The 26,938-nt window shown below is 45.6% G+C and overlaps 1 protein-coding gene across 1 annotated transcript in view; it reads left to right on the top strand.

The window, feature by feature from the left end:
• Positions 1 to 26,938, top strand: part of LOC126481399 (facilitated trehalose transporter Tret1-like) — a 96,064-nt gene that overhangs the window by 60,012 nt on the left and 9,114 nt on the right. The window contains exons 3-4 of the mRNA XM_050105129.1: positions 38 to 247; positions 15,396 to 15,854. Of these exons, the coding sequence (XP_049961086.1) occupies positions 38 to 247; positions 15,396 to 15,854 (669 nt within the window). The remainder of the gene's footprint in view (positions 1 to 37; positions 248 to 15,395; positions 15,855 to 26,938) is intronic.

The following is a 26,938-nucleotide window of genomic DNA, read 5'->3' as shown; positions in this document are numbered from 1 at the left end:
TGGAGCTGATATGTTGTTGGGTGGGTGTACTGTGTAGGTGATGCAGAACCTGGGCACGCTGGTGGTGTTCTGCGTGGCGCCGTACGTGCACTTCCGCACTCTGGCCGGCATCCTGCTGGCGTTCCCCCTGCTGCTGGTGGCCACCCTCTCGTGGATGCCGGAGTCCCCCACCTACCTGCTGCTCAGGGGGCGCAACAAGGAGGCCCAGCAGTCGCTCGTCAGGCTGCGCGGCATGAACAACTTCGAGGTACAGCGCATTATGTTTGGCTTCAGTAGCAGTTATGAATGCTTGTTTACATCCACTCATCCGCCTTTCAACATGTATGACGTAGTCATTTACTTCCGCTTTGTCTGACAGGTGCCAAGGAACGAAAGGAATTGTTGGATTGGAATAATCACAGGCAATGAGGGACGACAGAAACAATACATACGTAATAGGGGTGGAGTGATATATTTAAAACGAAAAATGATACCGTATTTAACCACATGAGAAAGCAGAGTAACAGGCATATATAATGTTCATTCTTGAGACAGATCAGACTCCCAATGTAAATGTTGATATGAGGCTCTCAGTAAGGAGTATGGGTGCACATTTTTCACCTGTTTTTCATACTGTCCTTTGAGGGCATCGTCCCACTCCCCTCTCAAGGGGGTTTTTCTTTCTTGCCCTTTTCGGGGAGGCAGTGTTCCGTTCAGAATCACGTCTTCCAAGAGTTTTCCAGGCACACTCTATACTGTTCAGGTCAAGGAAACACGCATGCCATTCCATGCGTTCAATATCTTGACTTTCCAGGGTGTCCAGCACTTCAGCGGTCCTGTGTCTGCGGCCATTGTCGTCTATAAACAGAAAATCGAAACCTACCGCACCCCTAAACAGACGAAGATGATCCAGAATAATCTCGCTGTAATGGCGCTGTGCTGTAACAGTACCTCGCACAAAGCTAAGCAGCGCTGTTTGGCCATTGTGTATAATGCTTGCTCGCACCGTAATGCCTAGGCCATACCGATGATTCTGTGGTCGGCAACGTGTTCCCGTTGTAGCGATGCAAAGGGCACCAAATTTGTTATAAAAGTCAGTAAATTACTCAACGGACAGAATTTTTCAGTACAGGTATTTCGTTCATTCCAAGCAAGTGTGGCTTCGTGATGTCATCGTCCAGACACGACAGTAATCTGAATCCGTTTCAGCAAACTAATAATTTTTCTCAGTTGATAAAATTTTATTGGTTATGGAATAAAAGTTCTTAAAGTTTATATAGAATCGGAAATTTTAATTAGTAATTACATGCCATAATTTATTTGTTTAATATAATGCAGTTTTGAACTTTGTATGCATCAAAAAGTGTGAATTTATGTGCGGTTATTAGTCTGAGAATAGTTATCACTTAGTGCTAAAAGTGAGCATGTTCAGTTCGCTGACCTATGTGGTGAATTTTATTTTGTGATCTTGACCCGAATAGAGAGTAAATCCAGTTTCATTTAAACTTTAAGTGAGATAGACACATCACATTATTACAAAAGAGTCGTTTAGCCCATTAGGGAAAACTGAAACCTGCGCACTCGATTTGAAATACGTTACACGCCAGTGCGTGATCGAGCTGTCCAGTAAATCGAGTGCAATAGCTGCAAAATGCGTTTGTACTTAATGCACGAAGCTGGAAATTAATTTTGAGACAAGTGCTGATTTTTACAAAAATAAATGAACCGAAAGATTATTCAAAATATCGAGGTTCAGTTTTAATTGAGACACGTATCACCTTGTTGATTACGTTGCCTAGGATCACTGTAAAGCAGCTTAGTTAATTCATTAGAACGCTTTGCGACGTAGTAAGGCCCATTACACACACACAAAATATTACACGAAATTTGCTGACCGCCTGAGAGTACGAGAGTGTTTTTCTTTCCATAAATGCCAATAAACCGGCAGTTTCAAAAGTTAAATTATTGTTGTGTAACTTCATTAACTCTCCTACACCGCTACGGAACTTGTTGTATCGCGTCTCTTCACAAGAGATCTCAAGAAGCCGGGATAAACAACAAGAAAGAAAAGACTAAAGAAGAGGCACCGGTATACCGTCTCTCTTTACACTAACTAGTGGCCGGAATCACTAGCCACAGTGTAGCGGGATGCATCGGAGACTATCATTCTGGACCACTTTTTCTGACCACAACCAACATTCTCCCTACACCAACGAAATCTTTTTCAGTAGTGGCGTAGTAGGAGATACACGAATTCAACAGGCTTCCAAGCATACACACCAGCCTGATATAATCACCGCGAAATGTTTCTGGCAGAGATATGTATACGAGTAGCGGTTCCAACAAGTGCAGCGATCTGCCTAGGAGTGAGATACGCTTGTCTTCACTAGGGCTACGTATCGATCCTCTTGCGGTATGGTAGGCCGTCTGCGACTACGCTTTCGCGTATCACTTACTCCTTCAGTGGCCTTTTTAAAGTGCAATATGGTTCTTTTGAACACAGCCATTCGGTGGCCACAGTGGTGGCACTCTGATCGGCTTCGAGCTGTCCAACTACCCGTCCATGATCGTAAATAGTCCAATGATCTCCTACAGACATGTTGCCGTACCACACGGAATGTCGCACTACTTGGGTCCACAGCAACCTTCGTCTAACACCCAACTACCATGAAATGTCGAAGGCATACAGAGCGTTCGTGCACAGGCTTCGCTGCAGTTGTTTTGTCCTCCACAGTTTCTTTTACTATCATTGGTCGGGTGTTCCATAGCAATTGCCGGTTGATACGTAGCAATTAGCGTTTGTTCCTACGGACCATAGACTGCACACGTCACTATCTCTGCCGTGTTGAGGTTTGAAACCAACGTCTAAGTCACGTGTCGCGGTGTAGGAAGCAGAGTTTCCATCATTACGAGCTGTGTGGAGTTGACAGTTACTGTTTTTCTCATTTATAACTGAAATCAAGCATTGATTTTAACAATAAAACAACGTGCCTTATTTATATTACATATGTAGTAGTGCGGTTAACCTATTTCTCCGAAAATCCTAATATTAATGCGATGATTATCGTTTTTACATGTGACCAGGTGAAACGCACCTACAGCTCCGTTTACAAGCAATAGAACTACAGTTCTTCAATGTATACCTGTTTTTGTTGCACTGTGAGGTTTTATTCCTCAGGAGTGAAAAAGAAAATGACGACTACTCAACAATACGTGCGAAATGTTTTGTTATATGTTTTTTTAAGAAATTAAATCCTCTTATATCCTTAAAGCTTATTTTTACTCAAAGTAAGCATACAACGAAACATTATATACTGTAATATATTACAAAACTTTGATTATGGAGAAAACTCCTCACTTGGGGAAACTTGTGGCAACCATGAAACTCAGCCGAAACTGATGTAATAAACGATCAATGTCGTTCCAGGCAATAATTAAACATTGCGTCAGAGCAAATTAAACCAGAAGCATATATGGATATAAATGTTGAACACTGTATAAAAGAGATTGCCAAGAAAAAGAAAAGAAAGAAAGGAAGAAAGGAAAATACTCATAAAAATTTTAGGGCCACAATAGATCAATGCCAACATCTGGACGAAGAGGAGAAATGAAGATTTATACAGAAACATAGAAACACTCATGCAATAAGGAAGAGGAGATTAAAGTTTTACTGTCTTATTTACGGAATGAACGACAATAGGTTAACGAAGAAAACTTCTAATTTCATTTCCAAATTAAAAAATACAACGGGGTGGCAGGTAGAGACAAGAATGAATTCAAGAAAACTTAACGTCACAGAAGACACCATACAGGACACAGACCATTTCAGCCTAATGATCAATACTCCTAAATTTCCTATCCAACAACAGTAATAAATAAAGAGGCCTAGGAATGGTGTCGGACGGAGTCATGTTGCACGATAACGCTTGACCCAACACTGATTATCGGACGAAGGCCACGATTCAGCACTTTCTTTGGAAAAACTGCAACATCCTCCGTACAGCCTAGATCTTTCACGATATCCTTTTCACATCTGTGGAGACCTGAAGAAAGACATGCGCGGATGTTGGTTTCAGCAGGACGAGAAAGTGCAAGAGTGGTTTCGATTCTGGATCCGTCGGCGGCCGACCGTATTCTACGAAACAGGACAACACAAAGGATGGAGCCCCTCCACACCCACACCAACATGGTGACCAAACCAAAAGTTCTGCTGCCGCCTCCGTATAACATGTTAGTTTTTGAATCAGGAGTCACAGTGATGTTATCCATGCGTCTGGGTAAGATTACTCATTAACATGGTCCATCAGGAGATAAAAAGTGGACGAAAACGATTGAAGGGTAGCGGTTGTAAGGGCAGAGGAGAAAACAGTGCCAAGGCAAGAGCCAAGAGAAAAAAACCTCTGCGACAGTAGGACGGGTGGTAAGGGCAGTAGCGGCTTGCTATCTGCGACAGTGAATGCAAGGTGTGGTTATGTTAGTTCGAGGTATCGTGCATCGTTACCTTTGTCGTTGTTGGAGCTCGTTGCGGCACTTGCTGCGGTTGCTGCGTCCCTGCAACAGTTCAAAGTCGTTGTAGATTAGTGGGCGATCGGTGATAGATCGGCTCACAGACGGTGTAGGGGGTGTGTGTGGGGCTGGTTTGCGTGCTGTGTACAGTACGGTTTCCCTGCGGTTGCCTGTTTTTCGGCTGGTCGAACATCTGGGGTTTCCAGTAATAACTGTGTTGCAGGGGCTCGCCAGTACTAACGTGTTAGCGTTCTATGGACCATAGATGTTTAGTTCCTAGCCAGTAATGTCTTTGGTCTGTTATGCTTCCATCTATGGTTGTGGTCGTAGTTACCCAGAGAAAGGATAAACAGGTTGCGTGAGTGTCTCGTGTTATTGTACAGTCGTGTGGAGAGTTTTTGGAATACCTGCAAGATAGTATCTAGCCGGTATTCCCGGTGAAGGTCCGCGATGCGTGTGTAGCGCGGAGCGTTGCTTATGATTTTGAGTACTTTGCTCTGTATGAGCTGCAGACGGCGCAGGCGAGTTGGCGCAGCGTATCCCCAGACAGGGGCTGCGTACGTCATCAGGGGTCGAATAAGTGTCGTGTACATGGACCTAGACACCCTCCTGTTCAGTGTGCTACGCCTGTTAAGCATAGGGTAGAGTTGTTTGAGCCTCGCGTTAGCTTTGTTGGTCACGTGTTGAATGTGGTCCCCCAGAGTAGTTTCCTGTCCAGCCAGACACCGAGGTATTTGACCTTCTCGCGGAAACGTATTGGACATGTGTGTAGTGTTATTGGGTTGCAGTGCTGATGTTTGCGCAGTTGCTTCGGTCTTCTAGTGAACAGAACGGCCTCGCACTTGTCGACGTTTACTCTAATACGCCATTTCAGCAGCCAAGGCTCCGCCGTTCTGAGTGCAGTCTGTAGTCGTGAGTTAATGTTAGACGGCTTCCAATCTTGCGCAAGGATGGCGGTGTCATCCGCGTAGATTGCTACCGTCGTGTTGTGTGTAGCTGGGAGGTCGTTAATGTAGAGGTTAAACAGTAAGGGCCCTAGGATACTTCCTTGGGGTACTCCTGCCCGTGTATCATGTCGTGTCGATTGTTTGCCCTGCACGTCGGTGTTGAAACTCCTGTCCGTGAGATATGAGTGTATGAGACGTACGAGCCCGTCGGGGAACCCTGCGTCGCTAAGTTTGCGTATTAGGCCATTGTGCCATAGACGATCGAAAGCCTTTTCGATGTCCAGGAACACCGCCCCAGTTGCTTTGTTTGTGTTGTATCCGTGTATTATGTATTCAACGACGCGGAGGAGTTGTGTTGTTGAGTGGTGATTCCTGAAACCGAACTGCTCCGGTCTCATGGTGTCGTTTGTGATACAGTGCCTGGTGAGTCGTTTTAACATTCCCTTCTCAACGATCTTGCTGAGCGCGCTCAGCAGACTGATGGGTCGGTAATTTTGTGGGAGGGAGTGGTCTTTCCCCGGCTTCGTGAACATCAGGACCTTGGCCGTCTTCCAAAAGGCGGGGAAGTGTTGGTTCTTGAGTATGGCATTCGTGATATGTGTTAGGTAGTCTACAGCTTTGTCTGTGAGCTCCTGGAGGACACGGTTTTGAATGCCATCGTGACCAGGGGCCTTCCTAGCGGTGGTATGCATGATGGCCCATTTGACTTCAGCTGTACTAGCTTGTCGGATGATGTTGCGCGCTGGTTGGGCAAAGATGCGTGTGACCTCCTGGTCCGTAGCAAGTCTGAACGCTGGGTCTGAGGGATCCAGGTTCGGTGTGAATGACGCTGCGAGTGTGAGGGCCATCAGTTCCGCTTTTTCTTCCGCAGAATATGCTGGTCCGTCGGGCCCTTGTAACGAGGGGGTGTACAGTTTCTCCCTGGTGAAGAGTCGGGCTAGCTGCCACACGCGTAGTGCCCAGCCCTTCGAGTTTCTGGTCCCACTGTTGTGTCTTAAATGTTTGTATTTTTTCCCGGATTATACCCTGGAGCCTGTTAATGTGCTGTTTGAAGTGCTGGCGCCTGGTACGCCGCCAATGTCTCCTGAGGCGGTTCCTCATTGAGATCAGGCCCAGTATCTCCTGGGGCAGGGCAGCATTGTGTTGTTGTGGCGTGCGGATTGGTATGGTGTCGGTTAATGCGTCCTGGGTGGCGCCAGTGAGGGTTTCAAATGCCTCGTCAATTTGGGCTGTCTCGTTAATCGCGTGGGTGGGATGCGACTGTCAAGCGTGTCCTTGAACTGGGTCCAATTCGCGCGCCTGTAGTCTAATATCCTGCGTTGTTTCATGTGCTGCAGTGTTTCTTCAATGTACAGTATAACGGGTTGGTGATTTGACGGCAGATCGTTTTCATCGGCAACGTTGAGTGTCGTTGTTATGCCCTTGATGAGGGCCATGTCTAACACGTCTGGCCTGTGTCCCCTCCGGTAGGGAATGTGCGTCGGTTCGGTCGGCGCTAGTGTGATGTAGTTTCGTCCTAGTGCGTGTTCGTATAGTTTCTTGCCGTTGGAGTTTCGTATTCGTGAGTTCCAGTCCGGGTGTTTTGCGTTAAGATCTCCAGCGGCTATTACGCGCGGTGATATGTTGAGTATTGTGCTGATGTCGCGTGTTTTAATGCTTTTAGGGCTGTTGTATACTGACACCAGTGTAGTGTAGGCTCCGTTGAACATGACCCTGACGGCGGTTGCCTCTAGTTTTTCAAGTTCAGGGAGCACTATGTTTGTGTGTTCTATGTCTTTGTGTATGATGATGGCTGTTACGCCATGACCGGAGCCGTCCGGTCGGTCGGTACGATAGACGCAGTAGCCGGTGAAGTGTAGTTGGTTGCGTTGTTTCAGCTTAGTTTCGCTCAGTAGTGCGATAAGGATACCCTTACTCTCCATGAGCGCGGCAAATTCCGCCGTTTTGTTGTTGATCCCGTCTGCATTCCAGAACAGGATCTGTGTCAGTGTCTGGTTGTTTGCGATGGGGGCGGGGTGTGGCGTGTTATCCATGTATGGGTGTAAACAGTGTGGTGAGCGCTGTTTGTATGGCGGCCCAGTACTGCCCAGGTTGAGCAGTCAAGAGCCGTGCGACGAGTGTGGCGACGGCCGCCGCGAACTTGTTAAAGGCCGGTTCCCATTAGAGCGCGGCAGCGCGTCGTGCGGCAACGGCAGCGGCAAGCGTTTTCCGCTTTGACGCAGCGGCTCGCGGAATTGGCGTTCCCATCTGGAAGCGGCAGACGCTAGCGGTAGCCAATGGCGGACAGCCACTGAGGCACAGGGTGGTAACCACTGAAACGCCCGGTGCGTTTGATTAACTGTATCTTACACCTACATGAAGGAAAGACGAAGTTGGGTGAAGACATACCAATTTTTCATTTTCTGTACAATGTACTCTTTCACATATTTCATTATTCATGTTTTCTCATTTCACCATAAACAGATATCAGGACTACCGTTCATGATTGTTCACTATCTCCTAACACATTGAAACAATGTACGACAAAAGAGATAATTCAGATGGTTAAGTGAGACAAAAATTTAAAATGTGATATGGTAGCATGTACAGGAAAACAGTAAGAACACAAAAGCTTGGGGGAAGGGATGCAAATGGAAGCCACCTGATAGAATTTCGCACAGAGCATAATGTAATCATCGCCAGCACCTTGCTTAAGAATCATGAAAGAATAATACATATTTGGAACAAAGTTTTGGAAACCAGATTTTAAATTATAAGACATTTCCCGGTGCAGACGCTAACCTACAATAATTTATTGGTTACGAGCTGCAGTTTACAACTAAAGAGACAGTAAACAGTAGCAAATTAAGGAAATGGAACTTGAATAAGTCAAGACCCACAGTTTTTCGATAATCTTAAAGTTACTGTAATGCAACGACTGACTGAAACAAAGGAAGGAATCCGCTAGAATACGAATGGATATCTTTGAGACAAGAAATGGTGAATGCAGCAGAGTATGTGAACGGGAAGAAGGTACAGTAGAAATCGTTAGATAAAACGTGATATATTAAATTTGACAAGAGGGAAAAATATAAAAATGCAGCAAATAAAGTAGGCCATGGGAAATAGAAATGTCTAAACATGACGTTGACAGAAAGTCCACAATTGCAACGCGATTTTGTACTTGGAAAACATAGGAGAATGAAAATGAGAGCAAAGAAAACTTTGCTCAAAGGACAAGCAACTGTCAAGAACTCATTTGGCAAGCCAGAACTAAGCAAATAAGAGAAGGCTAGAAAGTGGAAGGAATATGTAGAGAGGAGAGGTGGAGGGGTTGTACAAACTAACGTAAGCACAATGTTAGATTCCTGTGATATGTCTGAACACGCAAGGCAATACTGGTCCTACCTCTTACCTAAGTAGACAGACTGAAGAACTGCAAAACTGTGTTTACAGCATTTGCATGTTTAGAGAAAGGTTTTGACAATCTTAATTAAAACATTCTTTGAAGCTCTGGAGATGTCATCGATAAAACACAGGGCCACAAGATTATCTACAACTTGTACAGAAACCAAACTGCATTTCTAAGACTTCAATGACTTGAAAGGGAAGCAGTAATTGAGAAGGCATAAGTAGAGAGGATATAAAATGAAGACTGTGAATAGCAAGAAAAGCATTCTGAAAAAGAAAATTTGTTCATATCGAATATAAATTCTAATGATTGGGTACTATTTTACAAAGGTATTTGTGTCCAGTGCAGTATTTGTGTGGAGTGCAGCTTTGTATGTAAGTGAAACGTGGGCGATGAACACTTCTCTCAAAAAGACAATGGACGCTTTCAAAACGTGGTGATCAATAAGAATGCTGAAGATTAGATATGAGGATCGTGTAACTAAAGAAGAGGTACGGAATTAAATAGAGGAGGAAGAGGAAATTACGGCACAGCTTTGACTACAAAAGGGGTAAGTTGACAGGACATATTATGAGGCGTCAAAGAGTGAGGACAAAGGGGTTGCGTGATAGTATCCTGATAATAATCATCTGTTGAAATGCTATTCTACTATTTTATCTATTAATGTAAGCAGTGAATCTACTCTTCCATGCACTCCTCCACAAAACATTTAAACCAAAACTGAAATCAGCTGAACACCAAATCTATCAACCACTGTCTGACAACTACTGCATTCACTTTCAACTTTCTATAACTATCACTGACTAGCCACACACACATACAGATATAAGGAGAACAGAAATAAACAAATATTAGTTTTCAGCATATAATTCTTTAGGTTGGCAACATGTACATAAACAAACCAAACAGGAAGGGACATGAGGTGAACACACTGTAGTTACGACTTCAAATCAGTGTTTTCGGTAAAATGTCTACAGCTATTGGCAGAAGAAAAAAGAGCGAACACGAAAATGTGGTTCAAATGGCTCTGAGCACTATGCGACTTAACTTCTGAGGTCATCAGTCGCCTAGAACTTCGAACTAATTAAACCTAAGGACATCACACACATCCATGCCCGAGGCAGGATTCGAACCTGCGACCATAGTGGTCGCTCGGTTCCAGACTGTAGCGCCTAGAACCGCACAGCCACTACGGTCGGCACGAAAATGTGCTTACGTTCCATAATATAAGTTTCAGTTCAACCTCCAGCATGTGACCAGGTGAGGGGAAACGCAGATGTCCGCCAAAAACTCGATTCACTGTACGTAATCAGTTATTCACGTAAAAAAAAAAGATGTGAACTGTTTTATAATCTTCATGTATCACATATCAAAACAAAACTGAATCATTCTAGATTCCACCGAAGATGCCTTAAAGTAAAAGGCGAAAAGCGTCTTGAACCAATAGAGTACACTGGATAAAGAAAAAAAAACGTTTGTTACTTACCAAAGGAAACAATCAGTAGCTGTAGATACTCAGCAAATTACATCTTATGACATACCAGCAAATTAGTTTCGGTTTAACTTCTCATTCCACATTCTATTAAATGCCGTTTAAAAAACTTCATGTAGCCCTTCTGAAGAACTGTGGTTACTTTCATTCTTGGTAGATAAACAGATTTTGGATATTTATCATGCGACGAAATACATGACTTTTTACAAGTTATCGTTTGCAAAAAACTTGAACTGTTTACGAAATTTGCGGTTGATACAACCACATGGTTTACGACGAGCAGGACGAAGTATCGGTCGCGTCGCGAGCGACCCGCGCGCGGCCACCGCATAGCCCGTCCGCCGACATATCATTCAATATCTCGAGAACGGTGATAGCTATCGTTCTGCTCTCAGCTTTAAAAACAATTTCGATATGTTGACTAAATTTCATACGCAATAATGTATTACCTAAAATGAACTATACGCAATGTCCACGCAATGCGTTTTTACCTCTGCACACTCATTAAAGTTTCGTGTAAAGGTTTACGTAAAAGCGATACAGCAAGTAACCACGACGAATAACGAAAAGAAATTCGGTCCTTTATCGAGAGAAGATATCAGGCTGTAGCATGCCCAAGAATCAAATTTTTCTACCGAATAGTTTCCTTGGAATCGGATGATAAGTATTTCATAGCTGCCGCCGCGTCCGCGCCAGCGTTTCGGCGGAAGTTCGTGTGGCCCGGGGAGCCGTACCTGACGTCACGCTTTGCGCGTTCTGTGATTGGCGGCGCGCACCTGGAGCGCGGCACGCGGCAGCGGAAGCGGTTCGACATGGTCAAACCGCGACGCAGAGCCCGCCGCGCCGTGCCGCTGACGCCATTTCCATGGCAACTACGCCGCTGACGCGCGGTTTTGACGCGCGGCAGCCCTAGTGGGAACCGGCCTTAAAGGTCTGAGCGGTCGTGTGATGGGGGAATATTGTTTCCAATAAACCCTCAAGTGTTGTGTTAGTGTTGTGTGTGTCGGCCTGTGGCTCGGTTGGGGTGTTGGCGGCCGCTGGTGCGGGTGTTGGCGTTATGTGTGGGCTGGCGCTTATGTTGTTGTTATGTGGAACATTTTGAGGTGCCTGTGTGTCAGACGTGGTGAGGGGTTGAGTAGTGTGTGTGTGCTGGTATCACTGGCTTGCTGACTGTGTGTCTGTGTGTCAGTGTTTTGTTGTTGTTGGGTACTTTGTTGTGGTGCACGTGTGTTCCCGCTCCTGTTTCCGCGTGGTCGCCTACACCTTCTCTGGGTTTTTGGTTCTGGGGTTCCTTGTGTAAGTGTGTCTTCCTGTGTGTCGTGTGTAGGTTTGCAGGCAGTGGCTTCGTGGGGTGGGGTTTTGTTGTTTTTGGGGGCTGGTGTTGGTACCGGTGTGGTTGTACTGTTGTGTGTTGGCTGAGACGACTGTGTTGTTGTCGCAGCAGTTGTGTTAGGTGTGTGTGCTGGGCGCAGAGGTTCCGCGGCCTGCTCCGCTCCTCAAGGGCGTGTAGCCATGGCGAACGACACTTCGTTCCTGACAGGGTTTGGTGCGGGCCTTGGACGTGTTATGACGCTGGGTGGCTTCGACTTTTGATTTTTGCGCCTCTGCGCCTCTTTGTACACGTCGCAGCCCCTGTAGTTGGCCGCATGGCCTTGGCCACAGTTGGCGCAACGGCGTATGTTTTCGTGGATTAGTGTACATGCGTTGGATGCGTGTTTGCCAGCGCATCCGCGGCAACAGGGTGCCAGGCCGCAGCGGAGGGCCGAATGACCGAACCGCTGGCAGTTGTTACATTGTTGTGGGACCTGTGGCGGTTCGTATATCTCTACCCTTACGTCCATCCGCAGAACGCTTTTTATCTGCAGAAGACCGCGGGAGGCGACCAGGTAGTGTGGTAGACGGTGGTGGGAGTGGAAGCCCGTCATCCTGGAAGCACTTTTGCAGTCGAATCCTAGGAAGTTGAGCGCCGCTTGTACTGTGGTGTTTGGGGTACTGGGGTCCACTTCCTTTGCCACGCACTGCTGTGTCCGTTCTTCAGCAGTCCTGTACGTATAATGTTCGATCCCCTTTTCTTTGGGGAATATAAGGAGATCTTTATATTCATTGTTAGTTGATACGTACAGTGAGGCCCTAACCCCAGAGTACTTCGTGTGTAGCGTGCAAGGTGTGTGCCTTTCCGCGAATGTTGTGTTGAGGACACTGAGGTCCCCGTAGTTTTGTGTTACAACCGCAGGTTGGGTCGTATTTGTTGTTGTGTTGGTGTTCCTAACCGGAAGTGCGGGTTTTGGTGTAGGCAGCAGCGCCTTTCGGCTACCTTGCGAGTGTGGTTGCTCGCTTGTTTGCGTGGTGTTTCTCTGTTTGCGTCGTGGGCCCTCCACCTGCCAGGGCCCAGTGTAGTGTTGTTCTGTGTCTGCATCTGCAGATGCTGGTACCGCCGTTGGAGTCAGCTGCCCCAGTGGGACGGTAGTGCGTGAGTCACCAGTTGCAGGTGAATGTAGCGTGATGTCGAGGGTACTTGTCCGCGTGGGGGACTCACTTGGGCCACAGAGGTCGGTTATCAATCGACGCTGGCTCAGCAGTTCCTGCGCTTACGCAGCGATCTGCCGATCCTTGTCGGCCAACACCTCCTCAACGGCGGCAAGCGGGACGTTGACGTCGACGGGAACAGCCGACTCACGCGCCTCTTTAGCTGCAGCCTTGCTGCGGGTTAGAGCGGGGGAAACACCGGCGGAATCTGCCATCGTGATGCTTTCAGGAGCTTTATTAGGTGTGGGAGGGCACGACAATTATGCTTTTTCTGAAAAGAAAAGCTACCAAATAGGTCCTACAGAAGAGGGGGAATGCCCTACGGCCTAACGTGCGCCGTTGGTGCAGTGGCGCGGCACCTAAAGGAGGTGCGGAGGAAGAGAAGTGGCCTACAGCACGCGGGGTGGTCCGAACGGGCCCCCGGTACTGATCAACCCTAGCACAGAACGAGATAGTCTCGCTAAGGGAGTTTGTAACCGAAGTTACGGGTTACTGCGAGTCAGTGACTCTTCCGACAACTGAGCTTCTCCGCGAGCTACACGGCTTTTCGACGAAACGAAACAGGAATTGCTCGTCTCGTTTGCCAGGGCGATATATGTCTTAAAGTGTAAGGTGATTACTGTTGACGGAAACATCTCATGGACCCGTTGTGGCGGGTGTTCTGTTTTCGTCTGAATGCCACTCATACGTTAAGTAACTTGAGTTACATTAACTGATCTGTCTGTGAACACTGGTCTAGTCCCGAATCCAACGAACAAGACCAACAAAATTAGGAGAAGGTCCAGTTGGGATCTTTTGGGCGACAACTGTACCTAAATCTTATTTTGCAAAAACAGACATAATGTCTTATGGGATAACAGCAATCAGTGATTTTATAATGTTACTTAAAATCCGTCTTGATTGCAAATTTTTTTATTATTCATACGACCGGTTTCGGTTCATTCAGAACCATCTTCAGATCTGATATTTCAGTTACAGGAGTAACCCGTCCAAATCTAGCAACTTTCACATGCTACGTCACAGGTTCTGAATGAACCGAAACCGGTCATATGAATAATAAAAAAAAAAAATTGCAATCAAGACGGAGTTTAAGTAACATGCTAAATCTTATGCTGCATAGTGGCACAGTGTTGATACTGTTGACTAAGTGCAGAGTGGAGCGGTGCACCTGCTTCTATCTGCGCATAGCAGAGAGTGTCCACTTAAGATCTACTTTCATGAAGTCAGTCAGTCAGTCCCAGTCTCCGTACCTTGTCAGTCCCAGTTTCCGTACCTTGTCAGGAACAGCAGCACAGCATCAGTGGATTCTTAGTTGCATCTCAGCGCGCTGGGGGCTAACCATCTAGACAAATGGTTTTGATACCAAGTACAGTAGTGTAGTGTAGTGTAGTGTAGTAGTGTAGTCCAGAATAATGCAGTAAACTAGTAGCGTGTGCCTCCTGATGTCCAGATGGACAGACATCTGTACGTGAGACGGCCAAATGGTTGTATGTAGACTTTTCAAAATGGTTCAAGTGGCTCTGAGCACTATGGGACTTAACAGCTGTGGTCATCAGTCCCCTAGAACTTAGAACTACTTAAACCTAACTAACCTAAGGACATCACACACATCCATGCCCGAGGTAGGATTCGAATCTGCAACCGTAGCAGTCGCACGGTTCCGGACTGCGCGCCTAGAACCGCGAGACCACCGCGGGCGGCTATGTAGACTTTTCCTAAATTTTTAAATTATTTGTTTCTTTTATGTTGTAATTCTACGTAGTTTTTTCTTCTTCTTTCAAATAACATAATGCTAAGTTGTTACTAAAATATTTATAATTATGATAAAATCTCATGTGCTATATTCACGTCAACTATATGCAGCATTCGGTCTGTTCTTTTATGTAGATAATAGACTAAAGGAAAATAGCAAATAAAATTGAAAAAGTGTATGATACAGTCCGTGTCGTCTACACATTATGCCATATGTTGAGCCTTTATGGAGCTTGCCTTGCCCTGTGAAGTATTCTCGGTTATGGCTGTCTTGCATCTTCTGGTAGACACAGCAAGATTATTTTTCTACATCTCTAAACGCAAACTCCGCCTCCATAGCTGATTGGTCAGCTTAGATTGGTGCCATGTGGAGGACTCGGGCTCGACACCCGGTACTCCCAAGGAGTTTCCCTTAGTTAGGAGACTGGTATAGGGTGCACTCAGCCTCATGATGGCAACTGAGTTGCTTGTTGACCGAGCAGTAGCGGCTGCACGGTCTGCAAAGTCCGTAAAACGCTCGAGAGAGCTGTGTCCTCGTCCCACGCCCCTGCATGACGCTCAAAGGCGGTGATGCAGAGGCCGGTAGACATCCCTTACGTGTCCACGGCTAGGCGAGGAGCTTGTTGTAAACACAACCTTTATAGTCAGTTGCACCCAACAGACACACACACAACCCTCACGCCGCGTGAGGAAAGACATCATTCTGTACGGGGGAGAAAACATTTTCCGATTAGGTGGCTGAACCTACCCCTCAGTGCCTCCTCGGAAGCACTGACACATGACAGTTAATTCCTTTGTGCAGGATGTGGAGGAGGAGTTCGCGGCGATGCGCCGCGCGGTGGAGGAGCGCAACAGCGACCCGTTGGCGCGCGGCGGATACGCGGCGACGATGCGCGAGCTGGTGTGCGACCCGGTGAACCGGCGCACGCTGCTGCTCGCGTCGGCGCTGCAGGCGCTGCTGCTGTGGTGCGGCTTCCTCGTCATGATGACGTACGCCACCTTCTTCTTCAAGCTGTCCGGCAGCTCGCTCGACCCCGACCTATCGTCCATCTCGCTCGCCGTCATCCAGCTCATCATGAGCGTTGTCGCTTCCGTCGCCGTCGAGCGCTTCCGCACGCGCAAGATACCGCTCATGGTGTGCTTCTCGGGAGCCTGCCTGGCGCTCATCTCAGAAGGCTTCTACTTCTACATGAAGGACGGTCTCCACGCCGACGTGTCTTCCATCGGCTGGCTTCCACTCACGGCTCATATCGCTTTCTTGGTAAGCGTGCTGGACTGAGTTTCAGCTTTAATGTTATGTTGTCATTAGCACCTGACTTACCTCAGTCACAGTGATCAATTTGACCTAGGTAGCATTTAACCAGTAGTCCATTCCATAAGGAACTCGTTTCACTAATCCTTACATGTACTACTCCAACAAAATGGTTACAGACGTTATATATGTATGTGATGTCTGTCCTTTCGGACAACTAAGGTGAAGACGGACAATGATCTCTTCAGTGGACATGCACATCTGGCTCGAACTCTAACGAGAATCGGCAAAATCCCGCGAGTAAAGAGAGTATTGGGCAGGGGCACTACATTAGTAGTGATGATGATGGTCATGAAACACTACTGGCCATTAAAATTGCTACACCACGAAGATGACGTGGTATAGACGCGAAATTTAACCGACAGGAAGAAGATGCTGTGATATGCAAATCATTAGCTTTTCAGAGCATTCACGCAAGGTTGGCGCCGGTGGTGACACCTACAACGTGCTGCCATGAGGAAAGTATCCAACCGATTTCTCATACACAAACAGCAGTTGACCGGCGTTGCCTGGTGAAACGTTGTTGAGATGCCTCGTGTAAGTAGGACAAATGCGTACCAATGCGTTTCCGACTTTGATAAAGGTCGGATTGTAGCCTATCGCGATTGCGGTTTATCGTATCGTGACATTGCTGCTAGCGTTGGTCGATGGTGGTGGTGGTGGTTGGTGTTTAGCGTCCGTCGACAACGAGGCCATTAGAGACAGAGCGCAAGCTCGGGTTAGGGAAGGATGGGGAAGGAAATCGGCCGTGCCCTTTCAAAGGAACCATCCCGGCATTTTCCTGAAACGATTTAGGGAAATCACGGAAAACCTAAATCAGGATGGCTGGAGACGGGATTGAACCGTCGTCCACCCGAATGCGAGTCCAGTGTGCTAACCACTGCGCCACCTCGCTCGGTGCGTTGGTCGAGATCCAATGACTGTTAGCCGAATATGAAATCGGTGGGTTCAGGAGGGTAATACGGAACGCTGTGCTGGATCCCAACGGCTTCGTATCACTAGCAGGCGAGGTGACAGGCATCTTATGCGCAAGGCTGTAACGGGCCGATCCCTGAGTCAACAGATGGGGACGTTTGCAAGACGACAACCATCTGCACGAACAGTTCGACGTTTGCAGCAGCATGGACTATCAGCTCGGAGACCATGGCTGCGGTTAACCTTGACTCTGTATCACAGTCAGGAGCGCCTGCTATGGTGTACTCAACGACGAATGTGGGTGCACGAATGGCAAAACGTCATTTTTTCGGATGAATCCAGGTACTGTTTACAGCATCATGATGGTCGCATCCGTGTTTGGCGAAATCGCGGTTAACGCACATTGGAAGCGTGTATTTTTCATCGCCATACTGGCGTATCAACCGGCGTGATGGTATGGGGTGCCATCGGTTACACGTCTCGGTCGCCTCTTGTTCGCATTGACGGCACTTTGAACAGTGGACGTTACATTTCAGATGTGTTACGACCCGTGGCTCTACTCTTCATTCGATCCCTGTGAAACCCTACATTTCAGCAGGATAATGCACGACCGCATGTTGCAGATCCTGTACGGGCCTTTCTGGATACAGAAAATGTTCGACTGCTGCCCTGGCCAGCACATTCTCCAGATCTCTCACCAACTGAAAATGTCTGGTCAATGGTGGCAGAGCAACTCGCTCGTCACAATACGCCAGTCACAACTCTTCATGAACTGTGGTATCGTGTTCAAACTGCATGGGCAGCTGTATCTGTACACGCCATTCAAGCTCTGTTTGACTCAATGCCCAGGCGTATCAAGGCCGTTATTACGGCCAGAGGTGGTTGTTCTGGGTACTGATTTCTCAGGATCTGTTCACCCAAATTGCGTGAAAATGTAATCATATGTCAGTTCTAGTGTAATATACTTGTCCAATGAATACCCGTTTATCATCTGCATTTCTTCTTGGTGTAGCAATTTTAATGGCCAGTAGTGTATTTGGTTTGTGGGGCGATCAACTCCGCGGTTATGAGAGCCTGTACAAATTCGCAATCTTTTCACAGTCCGGTCACGCCACTTTCACCGAGTGATGATGGAATGACGAGGACAGCACAAACACCCAGTCCCAGGGCGGAGAAAACCGTCGAACCCGAGGCCCCGTGATCCAGAGGCTTATTTTTTTGTGGTCATCAGTATCCTGACTGTTTTGATGCGGCCTGCCACGAATTCCTCTCCTGTGACAACCTCTTCATCTCAGAGTAGCACTTGCAACCTACGTCCTCAATTATTTGCTGCATTTATTTCAATCTCGGTCTTCCTCTACAGTCTTTGCCCTCTACAGTTCCCTATAGTATCATGGAAGTCATTCCCTTGTGTCTTAACAGATGTCCTTACATACTGGATACTGTCCCTTCTCCTTGTCAGTGTTTCCCATGTATTCCTCTCCGATTCTGCGCAGAATCTCCTCATTACGCACCATATCAGTCCACCTAATTTTCAACATTCGCCTGTAGCACCACATCTCAAATGCTCTTCTGGTCCGGTTTTCTCACAGTCCATGTTTCACTACCATGCAATGCTGTACTCCAGACATACGTTCTCAGAAATTTCTTCCTCAAATTAAGATCTATATTTGATACTAGTAGACTTCTCTTGGACAGGAATCCCCTTTTTTGCCATTGCTCTTCTGCTTCTGATGTCCTCCTTGCTCCGTCAGTCATTGCTTAATTTACTGCCTACGTAGCTGAATTCCTTAACTTCATCTACTTCCTGACCGTCAATCCTGATGTTAAGTTTCTTGCTGTTCTCATTTCTACTTTTTCTCATTACCTTTGTCTTTCTTCGATTTACTCTCAATCCATACTCTGTACTCATTAGAGTGTTCATTCCGTTAAGCAGATCATTTACTTCTTCTTCACTTTGACTCAGGATAGCGATGTCATCAGCGAATCGTATCATTGATATCCTTTCACCTTGAATTCTAATTCAACTCCTGAACCTTTCTTTTATTTCCATCATTGCTTCTGTCATGTACGGAATGAACGTTCGGGGTGAAAGACTACATCCCGGTCTTGCACCCATTTTAATCCAAACGGTTTATTCTTGGTCGTCCACTCTTATTATCCTCTCTTGGCTCTTGTAAATATTTTGTATTGCCAATCACTCCCTATAGCTTACGCCTATTTTTCTCAGAATTTCGAACATTTTGCACCATTTTGCACTGTCGAACGCTTTTTCCAGGTCATCAAATCTTATGATCTTGTCTTTTCTTTATCCTTTCTTTCGTTATCAACCGCAATATCAGAATTGCCTCTCTGGCGCCCATAGCTTTCCTAAAGCCAAACTGATCATCTAACACATCAATTTTCTTTTCGATTCTTCTGTATATTATTGTTGTAAGCAACTTGGACGCATTAGCTGTTAAGTTGGTTGTGCAATAATTCTCACATTTGTCGGCTCTTGCAATCCGTCGAATTGTATCGATGATCTTTTTCCGAAAGTCGGATGGTGTATCGCCAGACTTATACATTCCGCACACCAACGTGAATAGTCGTTTTCTTGCCAATTCTCCCAATTATTTTAGAAATTCTGAGGGAATTTTATTTATCCCTTCTGCCTTATTTGAACGTAAGTCCGATTCTAATACTGGATCCCCTATCTCTTCTAAATCGGCTCCTGTTTCTTCTTCTGTAACTTCATTTAAGTCTTGGCCTCATAGAAGTTCTCAATGTATTCTTTCCGCCTATCCGCCCTCTCCTCTGAATTTAACAGTGGAATTCCCGTTGCACTCTTAATGTTACCACTCTTGCTTTCATAATTTCACAGAAGGTTATTTTGACTTTGTTATAAGCAGTCAGTGCTTCTGACAATCATTTCTTTTTCGATTTCTTCACATTTTTCATGCAGCCATTTCGTCTTAGCTTCCCTGCACTTCCTATTTATTCCATTCCTCAGTGGCTTGTATTTCTGTATTCCTGAATTTCCCTTAACGTTTTCGTACTTCCTTCTTTCATCGATCAACTGAAGTATTTCTTCTGTTGTCTGTAGTTTCTTCGCAGTTGGCTTCTTTGTACCTAAGTTTTTCTTTAGCCTTAGAGATCAAGAGTATCTCGACATTCCGTAGTACTTCTGTATCCCACTTGTTTGCGAATTGTTTAGTCCTGACTAATCTCTTGAACTTCAGTCTACTCTTCATCACTACGACATTGTGATCTGAGTCTATATCTGCCCTGGGGTACGCCTTACAATCCAGTATCTGATTACGGAATCTCTGTCTGATCAAAACGTAATCTAACTGAAATCTACCCGTATCACCCGGCCTTTCCCAGCTAGTAGTTCGTAAATACACTGTCTTGGTTAACGATATATGCTGTGACGCTTTTTCTTTCCTACGAAACATGGATCCAAAAAATGGAACTCTCCATTTTTATCCACTTTCTTGGTGAAAAAAATGGTAGGTTGGAGAGAATTTAGATGTTCTAAAACCCAGGTAACTGCGAGTAGGACATTCGGTCTGATAGTTCCGTACAAATTTATTTATGTACATACAGTTCATCTCTAAGTTTTGATGAATTTCTTTGTATCATAAAATGTGACATAAATATCGGAATCTTTTGATATCATTGACTTAGAAGATTAAATTTTTTTACAGAAATTTCAGCTCGATACCGCTAACCGTTTCTGAGAAAAAGGGATCTCAAAAGACGGACAGAGAGGACAACATAGTGATCCTATAAGGGTTCCATTTGTTTTACCGACTAAAGTACGGAACCCTACAAACGAAGGCCGCATTGCGGCCCCCTGTGACCATATGACAGATGTACCGTCTACACATCTCCAAATAGATTTGGGTTGTTCAGTTGTTCAAAGAGAATTATCCTCGAAGTTTTCTACAAAAAGGTTAGCTGCTACTTGTACTTTGACGATACAATACAGCTCCCAATTTTTGCAATAAACGTTCAAGATTTTTTTGGTGGCATATTGAGGCAGTTTAATGCTAGTTAAAGCTCTTACGTAGATCTATTATCGATTGCTATATAATGTGATCTTACTCAAAACATGAAGTGGGATGGAATACAGGATATCTGGGCGTCCTTTAATACACTACCTAACAAAAAAGTTCAGCACCCAAAAGAGAAAGGGAAACAAAATTAAACTCCACGGGCTGAGAGAGTATTTGATATTATTTCAGTGATTAGATAAACGAGTTAATTTTACAAAGAACGTAGTCGTATTAGCTCGTTCATCCCTCTGGCCTGGACGCATGCACTAACTCGGTTAGGAAGGAGGTAGTAAAGCCGTTGCATCCTCTCCTGAGGCCAGCTAACCCATAACTGTTGTAACTGACCACTGATATCCTGGCTAGTACAATGGCGGCGTTCAAGCTGGTCTTACATGTATCGAAGACAGATCTGGAGATCTCGCAGACTATAGGAGTCCCTCTACAACACACAGTTCATAGAGGCTCGTGCCATGTTTGCCGAAAATTTTCCTATTGAAATAGGGCACCACGATACAGTCGCATGAGAGGTAGCACTGAGGACATAGAATGTCCATGAAGTGCAGTTGTGCAGTCATAACTACGTGATCGAAAGTATCTGGACACCCCCGAAAACATAAGTTTTTCATAGGTGCGCTGTGCTACCACCTACTGCCAGGTACTCCAATCAGCGACCTCAGAAGTCATAAGAGGTCGTGAGAGAGCAGAGTGAGGCGCTCCAGACTTCGAACGTGGTCAGGCGATTGGGTGACACCTGTGTCATACGTCTGTACGCGAGATTTCGACACTCCTAAACATCCCTAGGTCTACTGTTTCCGATGTGATAGTGAAGTGGAAACGTGAAGGGACACGTACAGCACAAACCGTACAAGCCGACGGCGTCTGTTGAACACTCCTAAACATCCCTAGGTCTACTGTTTCCGATGTGATAGTGAAGTGGAAACGTGAAGGGACACGTACAGCACAAACCGCACAAGCCGACGGCGTCTGTTGACTGACAGAGACCGCCGACAGTTGAAGAGGGTCATAATGTGTAATAGGCAGACATCTATCCAGACCATGACACAGTAATTCCAAACCGCATCAGGATCCATTGCAAGTACTGTGAAAGCTAGGCAGGAGGTGAGAATACTTGGATTTCATGGTCGAGCGGCTGCTCATAAGCCACACATCATGCTGGTAAATGCCAAACGACACCTCGCTCGGTGTAAGGAGCTAAACATTGAACAGTGGAAAAACGTTGCGTGGAGTGACGAATCGCGGTACACAATGTGGCGATCCGATGGCAGGGGGTGGGTATGGCAAATGCCCCGTGAACGTAATCTGCCAGCATGTATAGTGCCAACAGTAAAATTCGGATGCGCTGTTGTTGTGCTGTGGTCGTGTTTTTCATGGAGGAGGCTTGAACCCCTTGTTGGTTTGCGTGGCACTACCACAGCACAGGACTACATTGAGGTTTTAAGCACCGTCTTGCTTCTCACTGTTGAAGAGCAATTCGGGGACGGCGATTCAATCTTTCAATACGATTGAGCACCTGTTCAAAATGCACGGCATGTGGCAGAGTGGTTACACGACAATAACGTACCCGTAATGAACTGACCTGCACAGAGTCCTGACCTGAATCCCATAGAACAACTTTGGGATGTTTTGGAATGCGGACTTCGTGCCAGGCCTCACCCACTGACATAGATACCGCTGCTCTGTGCAGCACTCCGTGAAGAATGGGCTGCCATTCCCCAAGAAACATTCCAGCACCTGATCGAACGTATGCCTGCGAGAGTGGAAGCTGTCATCAAGGGTAAGGGCGGGCCAAAACCATTTTGAATTCCAGCGTTGCCGATGGAGGTTGCCACGAACTTGTAACATATTTTCAGCCAGGTATCCGGACACTTTTTATCACATAGTGTAGTAATCTCAATTACTACCAAACATGACCTGATGTGGTATCCAATGGCTCCCCATAGCATTACATCTCGAGTAAGACCATTGTGCCTGTTTGTAGCACGGCAAGAAATGGTCTGCTCACCGTATTGTAGCCATTCTCGCCGATGATAGTCATCTGGGGTGGTGCAGAACCACGAATCATCGCTGGACACAATGCAATGTCATTCATCAGCAGTCCACGCTTCCTAGTCACAACACAACTCAAATGCAGCCGTTTGTGATGTGGTGTTAACTACAGCTTATGTATGGGATGGTAATTTCCTTGTCCAGCTGCTACTAGTCTCCGATCAATTATGCGGGATGACGCAGGACGTTGCAGGGAATCCATTACTTGCTCCCGCATGGCAGACGCAGATGTGAAGGGGTTAAGATGTGCTTGGCACATAATATGGTGAATCTTCCCTCTATCAGTCAGACTTGGTCGACCAGAACCTTGAAAAAAGTGTGTGCTTTCCCTCACGTTCCTACGCAGTCCAACATTGGGCCTCTGTCACCTCTGAATAAACAAAAATCTGGGTATTGCACTATTCGATAAGTCGTCCAAAAGTATTCCCACAATGAGGCTCCTTTCAAACTCCGTCTAGTGCTGATAACGCTGTCACATGCGAGTACGTAGCATCTCTGTGTCTTTCACAGCGATCAATCAACATTTGACGCCGTTCACTCCGCTTATATACCCTACCAGGCCTGGCAACAACACATCTACGTCTACGTGATTACTCTGCTATTCACAGTAAAGTGCCTGGCAGAGGGTTCAATGAACCACCTTCAAGCTGTCTCTCTACCTCCACTCTCGAACGGCGGGAAAAACAAGCACTTAAATTTTTCTGTGCGAGCCCTGACTTCTCTTATTTTATCGTGATGATCATTTATCCCTATGTAGGTGGGTGCCAGTAGAGTGTTTTCACAATCGGAGGAGAAAACTGGTGACTGAAATTTCATGAGAAGATCTCGTCGCAACGAAAAACGCCTTTGTTTTAATGATTGCCACTCCAATGCATGTATCATGTCTGTGACATTATCTCGCCTGTTTTGCGATAATACAAAACGAGCTGCCTTCTTTGTACTTTTTCGATGTCATCCATCAGTCACACCTATTGCGGATCCCACACCGCACAGCAATACTCCAGAATAGGGCAGAAAAGCGTAGTGTAAGCAGTCTCTTTGGTAGACCTGTTGCACCTTCTAAGTGTTTTGCCAATGAATCGCAGTCTTTGGTCTGCACTACCCACAATATTATCTATGTGATCGTTACAATTTAGGTTATTTGTAATTGTAATCCCTAAGTATTTAGTGGAATTTACAGCCCTCAGATTTATGTGACTTATCGCGTAATCGAAATTTAGCTGATTTCTTTTAGTACTCGTGTGAACAACTTCACACTGTTCTTTACTCAGGGTCAATTGCCACTTTTTACACCATACAGATATCTTATCTAAATCATTTTGCAAGTCGTTTTGATCATCCGATGACTTTACAAGACGGTAAATGACAGCATCATCTGCAAACAATCTAAGACGGCTACTCAGATTGTCTATGTCGTTAATATAGATCAGGAACAATAGACGGTCTATAACACTTCCTTGGGGAACGCCGGATGTTTTACTCGATGACTTTCCGTCTATTACTACGAACTGTGAAGTTTCTGACAGTAAATCACGAATCCAGTCGCACAACTGAGACGATACTCCGTAGGCGCGCAGTTTGGTTAGAAGACCCTTGTGAGGAACGGTGTCGAAAGCCTTCTGGAAATCTAAAAGAATGGAATCAGTTTGATATCCCCTGTCGACAGCACTTATTACTTCATGAGTATAGAGAGCTTGTTGTTTCACAAGAACATTTTCTGCATCCGTGCTGACTATATGACAGTAAATCGTTTTCTTCGAGGTACTTCATAATGTTCGAATACAGTATATGTCCTAAACCCCTACTACAAATCGACGTTAGCGATATAGGCCTGTAATTCAGCGGATTACTCCTACTTCCATTTTGGGTACTGGTGTAACTTGAGCAATTTTCCAGTCTTAAGGTACGGATCTTTCTGTGAGTGAGTGGTTGTATATGATTGCTAAATATGGGGCTATTTTATCAGCATACTCTGAGAGGAACCTGACTGGTATATATATGGACCGCAGGCCTTGCCTTTATTGATTTAAGCTGCTTTGTTACGCCGAGGATATCTACTTCTATGTTTCTCATCTTGGTAGTTGTTCTTGATTGGAATTCAGGAATAGTTACTTCATCTTCTTTGGTGAAGGAGTTTCGGAAAACCGTGTTTAATAACTCTGCTTTAGTGGCACTGTCATCAGTGACTTCATCGTTGTTATCGCCACTGGTGTTCTTTATGTATGACCAGAATCTTTGGGTTTTCTGCCAGATTTCGAGAAAGAATTTCGTTGTGCAAATTATTAAAAGCATATCGCATTGAAGTACGCGCTATATTTCAAACTTCTGTAAAACTTTGCCAATCTTGGGGATTTTGCGTTCTTTTAAATTTGACATCCGACCATGTCTTCTGGCTGCTTCACTTCGTCATTTTTCATCACAGAAAAGAAAATTTTGCTGGAGGATTAGTGTTTAGTCTAACAAACCAGCATCATGTCCTTCGCAAGTAAAAACTTCTATAAATGGCATTATAATTTCTTCAGTCATAATTTCCACTTGCCTTAATAATCTCTTCCTTTAAGACAGTAATGCCCATGTTGTAACGTGTAAAACAGGATGTGTGACAAATTTCATGCTTTCCTAGTTCTGGATTGTCCGTCCCCAGTAGCTAAGTGGTAAGCGCGACATAATGTCAATCCTATGGGCCCGGGTTCGATTCTCGGCTCGGTCGGAGATTTTCTCTACTCAGGGACTGGGCGTTTTGTTGTCCTAATCATCCGCATTTCATTCCCATCGACGCGCAAGTCGCCGAAATGGCGTCAAATCGAAAGACTTGCACTCCGCGAACGGTCTACCCGACGGGAGGCCTTAGTCACACGTCATTTATTTTTTTATTTAGTTCTGGATTAGGTTACATCTAATAGTGAACACAGTGGGAGTATGCATTCTTTGCACAGTCGTCTGCTCTTGCTCAAGCATGCTTTGATTGTCGTAGTAAGCTGGATAATAATTGCGTTTTGGTTGGTGATGACCGCACTTAATACAATATCATCACTTTGTTTGCGTTGCCCAGGTTGAGTTACAGGGCTTTCATAATTTATATATAACCTGTTTCGATTTCTTCTGTCATAATTTTTATTATCTTCCACACGATGCATTCTGCTTGCCGATAACACACCTTTAGGACGGGTGGTGGTGCTATTCTCATAAGGAAAAAGTTGGCCGATGATAAAATGGGTCATCTGTCTGCCATCACGACCCACTGCAAAATTATGCGAGAATTCATTTTCCAATAACATTCATCCATTTTTACGTCAACAGCACTTCTCGAACTATCCATATCTTCACTAATGTGTCACGCTATGGGTTCTGGATATTGTTGGAATGGCTTCAGAAATATTATAGACGTGTGTTGAGCGATCCACCATAACACAAGATCTCTGTCTCACTGGACGCATATGGGATGACACAAAGAAGACTGCACTCCTTGAACCACGCTCTGAGCAGTGAGTTGTGACTGACACTTGAAGGGTTATCTATCACAGCGGTCTCCAAACTGCATCCCGCGGGTCAACACCGGCCCGCAAGCACCACAATCCGGTCCGCGGTGACGGATCGGATATCCATGATATCCAGCTCACCGATTTTTTTTATATTTTTTAACGAACTATGCTTCGCATGAAGACAGTTTAGTGTTATTCTTTTCAGTCTTTTATAACTATTTCAGACACCACTTCCTGGCGTGAATCGGTCCCTTGGCCACTGTAAATGAACACTGTATTAGTCAAGTGTTCTCCTGTAAACTATTGCTCTTTAAGGTAGAGGCTCCAACAATGCTGTACTCAGTTAGCTGTACTGCTCGCAATGCGCCTCGCGCTGCAATTGTTGTCAGCCAAACCACTGCCCGGGCTTCCGCACCGATGTTGTAGATTCACTGCAACGATGTCACAAGATCTTTCCTTCTTTACTTAGCAGTACCTGCTTATAAATTGCAATTTTGATTTGTTGTCGTTAGCTAACACGAATTCATAG

Source organism: Schistocerca serialis, chromosome 5 (genome assembly GCF_023864345.2).
Source record: "Schistocerca serialis cubense isolate TAMUIC-IGC-003099 chromosome 5, iqSchSeri2.2, whole genome shotgun sequence".
Classification (NCBI taxonomy): Eukaryota; Metazoa; Arthropoda; class Insecta; order Orthoptera; family Acrididae; genus Schistocerca; species Schistocerca serialis.
Note: the sequence above shows the minus strand (reverse complement) of the source record. Positions and strands in the feature narration are given on the sequence as shown.